At 46.6% G+C, this 9305-nt stretch overlaps 1 protein-coding gene across 1 annotated transcript; it reads right to left on the reverse strand.

The window, feature by feature from the left end:
* Window positions 1–4151: 4151 nt before the first annotated feature.
* Window positions 4152–4643, reverse strand: LOC149245527 (uncharacterized). Its single transcript, XM_089439065.1, has one exon. The coding sequence runs from the start codon at window positions 4641–4643 to the stop codon at window positions 4152–4154; it is 492 nt and encodes a 163-aa protein (XP_089295191.1).
* Window positions 4644–9305: the final 4662 nt, after the last annotated feature.

The raw sequence follows: 9305 nt of genomic DNA on the forward strand, positions 1-9305 counted from the left end.
TTCCTCATTGCATCTGCATAGATGACACCAAAAGGGTCCATGGAATGATCGTTTCATTAAGTTTGCAGTAGTAGGAATTTTGTTGAACAGTATGGTCCACATGAGCATACGCGTTCTGGGGGCCGCTTTGAGTTTTCATATCATTTTCCACCAAGGCTGGACATTTTCAGGCTGCACAGATTGTATGAGCTTTAAGTAGCCTTCCTTGGGGGTATAGGTTCCATTTTTTGCAAGTGCCCAGACAATCTCATCTTCTCCTTTAGATATCCTTATGTGAGCTTGTGTGAGGGCTTCAATGTACATCTCCCAGTCATGCCTCCACTGTCCCGGAATGTGGAGATCATGTGCTGTCTTCCAGGCTTGCTGGAAAGGGGTGGAGCTTGCATGGTCTGCAATGTGAGCTATGTGGGAGACGCCCATGTCCTGGAGATAGGTAATTAATGGTGCAGGGAGGCGATGGGCGTTCCCACACCCGATCCAGGGATCTATTCCTATGCGTACAGCTTGTCCCTGGTGTATCCTCCATGTTAAACCATCTCGGATAAGTGGGAGAGAATTGAGGACAGCTTTCCATATATTGGAGTGCCTTCCGCTCCCTCTGTGTTCCCTGCGAATCCAGCCGAATATGTTTTCCGGAGCGATGTATTTTTCATATACCACTTTTGTCCAGAGGCTATGAGTGGTGATGAGCTGCCATCCTAACTTTGCTGCCAAAGCTTTTGCAAATACCTCTAATCTTTTTATTCCCCAACCTCCCCATTTCTTTGGTCTAGCTATAGTATCCCATTTAACCCATGCAAAGAGGTTTCCCTATTTGTTTCCTTTCCATAAGAATCTGCAGCAGATCATTTTTAGTTTGTCGAGGATTCCTCTTGGAATCCAGGCCAATGACATACAGTAAATAGGGGTTGCTTCCAGAACTGCTTTTATAAGGGTGAGTCTTCCAACCCTAGAAAGGTATCTGTTATACCAGATATTTAATCTCTTTTCCACCTTTGCAATAATCCAAGTCCAATCAGCAACCTTGTATCCTCCATGTTTTATTATGAATCCTAGATATTTCAGCCCTTCCTCCATCTAGTGTGGAGGGAAGGGGAATCGGTGTCGAATGTAAAGAATCTCATGTAGAGTACAACCTATCTCTGTGAGGGAGGATTTGTGAATATTTATGATCATACCTGTAGCTTTCTGAAAAAGGTCGAAAACATACTGCATGGACGAAGAGTCGGCCAAACTGCCATTTAAGAAAATGAGCACATCATCTACAAATAGTAGGTGAGTGAGGGAGAAATTTTTCGTTATCTTTATACCAGTGATCTTGCCTCTCCTATGTTCTGTCCCTATCAATCGACTTAGACCTTCCATGATGAGCAGGAAAAGTAGGGGAGATAAGGGGCACCCCTGCTTGAGACCTCTTTCTGTAGTAAAGAAGGGTGTAGGGGAGCCATTAAGGAGGATGCTATACGGCACTTCAGTAATACAGCTCATAATCCTTTTGATGTACAAGTAGGGAAACCCCAGGTGTGTAAGAAGCATTCGAATGTAGAGCAGGCTAGCCCTGTCGAAAGCTTTGGAGAGATCTACCTTTAAAATCATACCTTTCAGTCTCCTACTATGCATTGAGTGAAGGAGCTCTTATGCAGTGCCAATAGCTTCGTGGATCTGGCGATGCTGAAGGAATGCAAACTGTTCAGGGGAAATATGAGCCGAGAGGATGGGCTTTAGCCTATTTTCGAGGATTTTGGCCATGATCTTATAAAGGCAGTTACAAAGTGAGATGGGCCTGAAGTCATTGTAAGAGGCTGGCTTGTCGGACTTGGGGATGAGGGTAATGAAAGTGGATTTGATGGCTGAGGGGATTTTTCCTGAGCGGTTGCAATGGTTGATAACCCTGAGGAGGTCCTGGCCTAGTAGATCAAAGAAAGCAAGATAGAATTCGATGGTCCAACCATCAGGTCCCGGGCTCTTCTCTTTTTGGAAACCTCGCATGGTGGCTTCCAGCTCCCCTAATGTGACCTCCTTGATGAGATCTTCAGCATCCTCATCATCCACAAACCTGGGAAAGAGCTCGGCAACTCGCATGATCTCTAGCAGGTTGGCTTCCCTCGGGGCCTCATAGATGTTCCTGAAGTGTGAGGTGGCCATTGAGGCTAGTTCTCTGGAGTTGTTCACTAGGTGTCCCCGGTCATTTTGCAGCTCCCAGATAGTATTGATCGTTTTCCGACCATTAGCAAAGCGGTGGAAGAATTTTGTGTTTTCATCTCCTTCCCTAATCCAGATTGCTCTGCTTCTTAATCTCCAGCTTGCCTCTCTGTCTCTGAGGATTTGGGATCTCTGATTGATCAGGGATCCATACATGGCTTTCTGTTCCTGAGAGTTGAAAGTACCATCCGACAGCGAATCATGGTCTGCAATTGCTTGTTCTGCTTGGGAGATAATTAAGTCTTCCTGTTCCCTCTTTTTGTGAGCCCAGTCTTTGGATAGTCCCTTTAATTCAGAGAGGTTTTTTATAAAGCAAATTGCTGGATCCTCCTCCTCAGGGATAGGGTGGGTTTTCCAGAAGTCGGTTATAAGCTTAATGTAGGAGGGGTCCCGAAGCCATGTGGAGTTGAACTTGAAGGGAGCTTTTTGCTTCAGTTTTTTTTCCCCAATTTCAAGAAAGATAGGCATGTGATCCGACAAGCCTCCGCTGCCAACCCATTGTCTGGATCTTGGGTGGTTGTTGTGAAAGACCTCCCTGATGATAAAACGATATGTCTTCTGCCAAGCTTTGGTCACCTGACCGATTATTCCTCCAGGTGTATTGAATCTTGGCCGAGGGGATGTCGATCCATTGGTGGATCTCGAGCAGCTGCTTAAAGAAATCAGAGAGCGGGTCAACCTGGGCCATATGTCCCCAGGATTCTGAGAAGCCCATAGAGAAGTTTAAGTCTCCCCCAAGAATTAAATTCCCATTTTGGAGAAGGTGGGAGTTGAGGAGCTTTCGCCAAAAATGTTCCCGACCGTGACATGGTCCATAAACATTTAGGATTCTTATCTCTTCCTCCAGCTCCTTGGAGTATATTTTCGCCCCCAGAAAGCCTTCACCACCCCATATGTTCTTCAGATATATCGAACGGTTCTTGAACCCAATTGCAATGCCCCCAGAGCGACCCGACACATCAATAGCTTGAAAAGACCAGTCATGCAGCCAAGAGCATAAGATGGAAGTGGTTGATTCCGCATTACAAAGGGTTTCTTGCAGGAAAATAATGTCAACCGACTCAGAAAGGAGGAGTCGCTTCAGAGCCAGCTTTTTCTCGGGACTGGCCATCCCTCTACAGTTGAAGGACAAGAGCTTCATGGAGGGGGGGGGTGGGGGGGGGGGGAAGGGTGTCCTTTGCTCTAAGAACCCTTTCAATGGTATGTTGTTTACCCTGGATCACTTCGTCCCCAACTTGATCTATAGCCTTGTGAATAATGGAGGGTCGGACTCTACCCTGCTTGGGCGAGAGGATGGAGGGGGAAGAATCCAAACCTATTGCGTCTGGCTCTTTCTGTTCTGCAATAGAGCGAGTGGAGTACCTAGGAGCAGAATTTACCGAGGGAGAGGGCGAAGGGAGGCGACGGGATTGGACGGAGGAAAGGGGGCAGGAGGAGAGGATAGTCGAAGGTTGAGGGAGAGGGCAGGTCACATAGAGGTGGAGGGATTTAGAGGGGGGAAAGGGCAGGCGGGAGCCCATCACCAGGTCAAGTGCCGAAGGGGATGAGGGGCCGGGGATCCAGACAAGAGGGGGCATATGGGAGGATAGTGATAAACAAGAAGAAGCAAGATGCGATGCAGAAATAACAGGGGGGAGAGACATACCCGATGAAAAAACGACGCCCTTTGCAGCCCTTGAGCGTGTCAGAGGAGGAGAAGGTGGCCTGACTGGGATTTTGCCCTACTTTTCTCCTATAGGTGCAAGCGGCACCTCCACTGTGTTTGAGGTCTTGATGTGCTCCGCCCTTGGTGCTACCGTTGCCTGAGGAGCTTGGGGTCCTGCTGAAGTGGGTTGTTCCTGCAATATGGATTCCTGATGAGCCTTTTTGAGAAGAGGGTAGTCCTTGTAGAGGTGACCCACTTGATGACATCTCCGACATCGGTAAGGAATCCCTTCATAGTCGAGCTTCTACTTCCTTGAGAATGTTTTCCACTGAATGGTGATATGTTCCTGCAGGCCTTCTCTCGTGTCAAGGTGGACTAGAATCCTGGCATATGCCATCATCCCCGTCGCAATGTAAGATTTGTCTGATTCCATGAAGGTGCCCAGCGAGTTTCCAATTCTCCGGAAAATGTTCTCGGACCAGTACTGTAGAGGCAAGCCTGGGAGTCTAACCCATACAGGCCCGACCCCAATTTGTTCAGTTTCCGGGTCGAAGAGGGGCTTCCATCTTTTTAGAAGTACTGGAGCTTTTTCAAAGTGCCAGAAGGATGACAGTACCCAGCTCGTGTGGTCAGCCCTCGCGAACCTCAACGCGAACCAGCCTCGCACGAACGTTTGGACCGAGGGGATTTCCGCCAGGTATTGTCCCCAAATTTTTGTTGCCCAGGTCTTCAGTTTTTCCGCTGAGTAGTTCCTGCCTCGGATGCGCCCCACAAGTACTCTGTCCGCTAGATCCATCGCGTCTCCCCACTGTATGTCTTCTTCAAGCCTCAGAATGATGTCCTCTGGTCTGGATGTAAAGAATCGTTGTTTCTTCTTCGGGCGGGAGGACATATGGCTAGGGTTAGAAGATGCCCTAGGATCAGTAGGAGTGTCGAACGAAGGAGGGGGGAGAGGGATCGAGAGGGGGGGGGATAGCCTCCGGGAGGGGGGGGAGGGGGTTATAGCTGCCAGATGTGGTAGGGGGCGCAGAGGGGGGGAGGGGAGCTGAAGGAGGGGGGGCTTCAAGGGGAGCGTCAGATAGCAGAGGGAGGGGATGAGAAGCCTGAAGATTTGAGGGGCCAGCTTCAATGGGGGAGGAGTGGAGGCACTCCGCTAGAAACCCTAGGGATGTCGGCAATGGAACAGAGAAGGGTGCCCAGGTGGAGGGTTCGGTTGTCTGGAGAGCGGCAGGAAGGGTCGGATCCGTCGATTGAGAGAGATCTTCAAAACTAGCAGACAGGCTTTCACTGTACATACCTCCAGAAGCCGTGAATGTGGAGCGCCAGATGGAGCCGTCTGCCAGCGGAGAGTCCGAGTAGTCCACCTCGTCAAGATCCATCGCCAGCTGCTTGGAACAGAATGTGTCCTCGGAACCAGGTAACCGTCGGGGACCGTCGCCGATAGTCAGGTAAGCCGTTTGCCGTTCAAGAGCGAGAATAGAGGGGCGGAAGATAACCGTCTGGGGGTAATACGACAGGAGGATAGCGACAGGCGACTGTAGTATGGAGATAGGCGTGGCGACAAGAGCCTCACAACGAGTGGCAGAGAAGGGTAAGGCGGATCAGGGTGAAAAAAACCTGAGCGGGATGAGAAGGGCACCTACAGAGATGAGAGGGGGGTAAAAACAAGGAGGAAAGAAAAAAAAAAAAAAAAAAAAAAAAAAAAAAAAAAAAAAAAAAAAAAAAAACTTCTGGCTCAAGACTCGAAAGGGGGGTACGGAGACAGGGCTGGCTGTAGGACCGATGCCGGACTCCAGCCCTGTTGCACCAAAATGAAACCCCGTTCAGGCCATGTTACAGCCTTGCCGTATCAGATTCGTCTACCCATCGATCGATTCCCAGCTCCAAACCATGTGATATTTTATTTGCATCTCATGTATGCCCCATCAAGGACTTCTCTTCATATTGTTCCATCAAAGAGCTTCTATTATATTATCATGAAAATACATATTACAAAATGTTTCTCAATGGCTCCCTCGACTTCACTCCAATCATATTTGTTAGCTAAGAGAGCCAGGGTATGCATAAGATGTTCCCATTCTGACTTTATTTCTAACGGGCTAAATAGCCTTACAATCCAAAAGGAGACAAAAATAACATACAACTTATGGGCATCATATCATGGAGGCGGCTAAAGAGGGTGCAAAGGAGACACTGCAAATAGACCAGATCTCTCATGCATATGGAAATCAATGTGCCTGACTCTGGCCTCCAATTCATGTAGACGATCATTAATCTGACATTGGCTCAAACGAATATTAACCCGCTGATCTAGAAACTCATTCTAGTTAAACTGGATGTCGTTCATGTATGCCACCAACTCATTTCTATCATCATATCTATGCTCCCTGAGGATATCCAGGATGAACTGGATTCCTCTTAGCTGCTCAACTATTGACTTCAATATTACCAGCACATCCACCCGTCCTGGGCAGTGGCCCTGGTCCTAGGCTACCTCCCCCTCGCGCTCCACACTCACAGAGTTTGCAGTTGACGAACTACAATTTTTTGCACGATGCACTACCTTCCCCTATTGACCACCGTCTTTACTAGGCCAAACTCTATGTCGAGGCATAACTGCACTAAGACTAGTTTCCCAAGCTTGAAAGCCAAAAACAACAATAACATCCATGGAGACACCACCCATAAAATCCCAAACAAGAGACCCACATACCAAACGGAGAGGAGGGGATATAGACTCTACAACACAACAGAGCCCACAGAACTCAGGGGAGGGCGCAAGCTCATCTAACCCTAGGATGCTCTCACATTCAACAAAGAAGAATACAAAAAGTGATTTACTTGCCCACCCCACCCAAAAAACCTTTACACACTGCACATTGAAACCAATCAGGGACCGATGTGAATTCGCCTTAGCCTTGAGACATAATGGACATATGGCCAAGTCCAAGGGTGGGCTAAACGGAAGACACCATAAACTCTCAAACAATAGAAAGGAAACAAACACAAGAGACAGCAAGATATCCCCACCCAAGGGTTGTTGGGCACTCCACCTCCACTGTAACCTTAACAAACCACAAAAAGTCTCTTCAACATGCATGACCCCAAGGATGGGCACCACCCATGAACCTGATTCTGTGATCCCAAAAAAGCACACAATTACAACCAAAACCTCAACACCACTAGAATGGAAGCCACATAACACGACCACAACCAAATAGAAAGGGTTACCTGAAAGCCAAAGAATGCCAGTTCAGATAAGGGTCCGCACCATTGATGAGCCCCAAATTTGGTAACATTTTGGGCTCATTTGGCCTAACTACCCTTGTTCAATCCTTCATTTTTCATAACTTATGCATTATTTTTTAGTATGTTTATGTCATTTGTACGAATAAGGGTAGTCACTATTCCTAGGTGGCTAACACATGCTCATTTCAGGATTTTTTGACACATGTTGCAGCAAAACCGAGCAGACATGGGCTAGGAGACAGCCAAGCTTGGGTTGAGGATTCGTAGGAGGGTTGTCTATGGCATTAAATAGCCTCCCTTTGGATCTTCACCCCCAACTCCGAGCTCCAAAGGCCACCAACACTGGATCTAGAAGGCAGCCAAACAGATTTCTTGGAAGGAGTTGTTCACTCACAGTTTGGGCAGCCAAGTCCCATAGATTTAGGAGGCTAGCTAGGGCCTCATAGTGTATAAATGTTAAGGCCTCAGCCTTCGAAAAGGACTTTTGAAAAACTCTTGCATATTCTGCACTACGTGTTGCTAACTCTGTTTTGTTCTTTTGTAGCCATTATTGGCATAACTCTTGACTTATGATTATTTTTTGATAATGGGAAGCAGTCAGATTTGATATCAGATCTGAGTTTTTTATAGGAGCCATAGCTCTCGGGATTGAGCCCAACCTGAGAGCCTAGGGCCTCCTTATTTGTATTGTCATCTTTCCTTTCAGCACTGTGATTTTTCTTTTATGCATTTGAAACGAAGTTTGTTGAGCTAGATTTAGTTGTGTTGGTTAAGTAGGTCATTGTTGAGGAATAGAATTGCTTCAGATGTGTAGAATAGCTTGATAAGATAAGGATTGATAAAAGCTCCAGAAAAGGGTTGCCTGCACTCTCAGTTTCACCTCTCCCTTATTAGATCAGGGGTTGGAATTGTGGAACCAGCGCTGCTCAACAAAAACACTAGTTTGCTTGACCATGCAATCGTTGGTGTAATGTTTTTCATTTGTAGAAGTTAGTCATGCATTCAGAACTTTTTAGATGTTCCTTTGATTAAGTGTTGTACATGGTTCTCTTTGGAAATAAAGTTGTTGTTCATTTGTTTCATTGACAGTTTGGATAGATTAGCTAAGATTTCGATTGTATGTAGGATTTGGTTGATTCAGTTAAGTGCACACAGTGCAGGGCATATCCATCTTTCTCTCATCCACCTAAGCTTCGTCCAAGCCAACTGCTCCATCTCCTAGTTAGCTTCTTCGTCTCACAACTACTCTTTTGTCCACGTAACCCTACCTTCTTGCTCTTCCATTGCCTTAGCCTTCCTTAAGACAAGTTAGCTCTCCACATCCTCTCATCACTTCATCCATCAGTCACTGGGTCATCTCAGACCCCTACCCTACCTCCCTATCCATTCATGCATCCTCTTACACTCACCCATCTTCCAAAATCCAATGTCATAACATCTTGTACAAATTTCTGAACATCCTGTAGAAATCCCTGAAACATCCTGTAGAACCCCTGCAGACTTCATGTAGAAGCTCACAAGTGAGGTTGCTGGATAGCCAAACTTGGTGAAACTCTCTGGAAGGGTGTTAGGGACTCCTTAGACCCTCTCTGAACCTTCCCAACCTTTTCCCAAGCATTTCTCCTCCTTGATCCACCCCTTCACAGTAAGAAGCCAGTTAAAAGTACATGTATGATAATTTTGATAACGTAATCAAAAATACAAAAAAAGATGTGTTATTTAGATAGAGATAGCATAGGCATGTGCATTTCACCTTTGTAGAAGTAATGGCATCTTTTTCAATAGTTTGCATCTTTTCCTTTGCATCAGTAGGACTAGCTAGTAGAATTAGGGTTTGCTAGGGTTTATATTACTCTTTGGTCTTCAGTTTCTTTCTGCAAGTAGATCAGCTTCCTTTGAGTTAGCTTCCATCCATCAGGTACAAAGCTTCTTCTAAGAGCTCATAGAAGTTGGCTTAAGCCCCTAGCGGACTTGTGCCAGCTGACCAAGTGACAACTGCGGCAAGAGCTAGTACTTGTGCATACAACACCGTCGCTTCCAAGTTTGTTACGAACTACCGGGTTGATAAGAGTAAAGAAGGGAGTCCCAGGAGTTGCAGCATTATTGCTACAATACTGGAGCCCACCATCTTTTTGGCGTCGTTGCCAGGGAAGCGTCAGAGTATTGGTGATTGTTTCTTTTCTTCTATCTTCCTACACTCGCCTTCTGC

Source organism: Pinus tabuliformis, chromosome 7 (assembly GCF_031772625.1).
Source record: "Pinus tabuliformis cultivar Carrire ecotype Pingquan chromosome 7, CPIR1, whole genome shotgun sequence".
In the NCBI taxonomy this organism is placed as follows: domain Eukaryota; kingdom Viridiplantae; phylum Streptophyta; class Pinopsida; order Pinales; family Pinaceae; genus Pinus; species Pinus tabuliformis.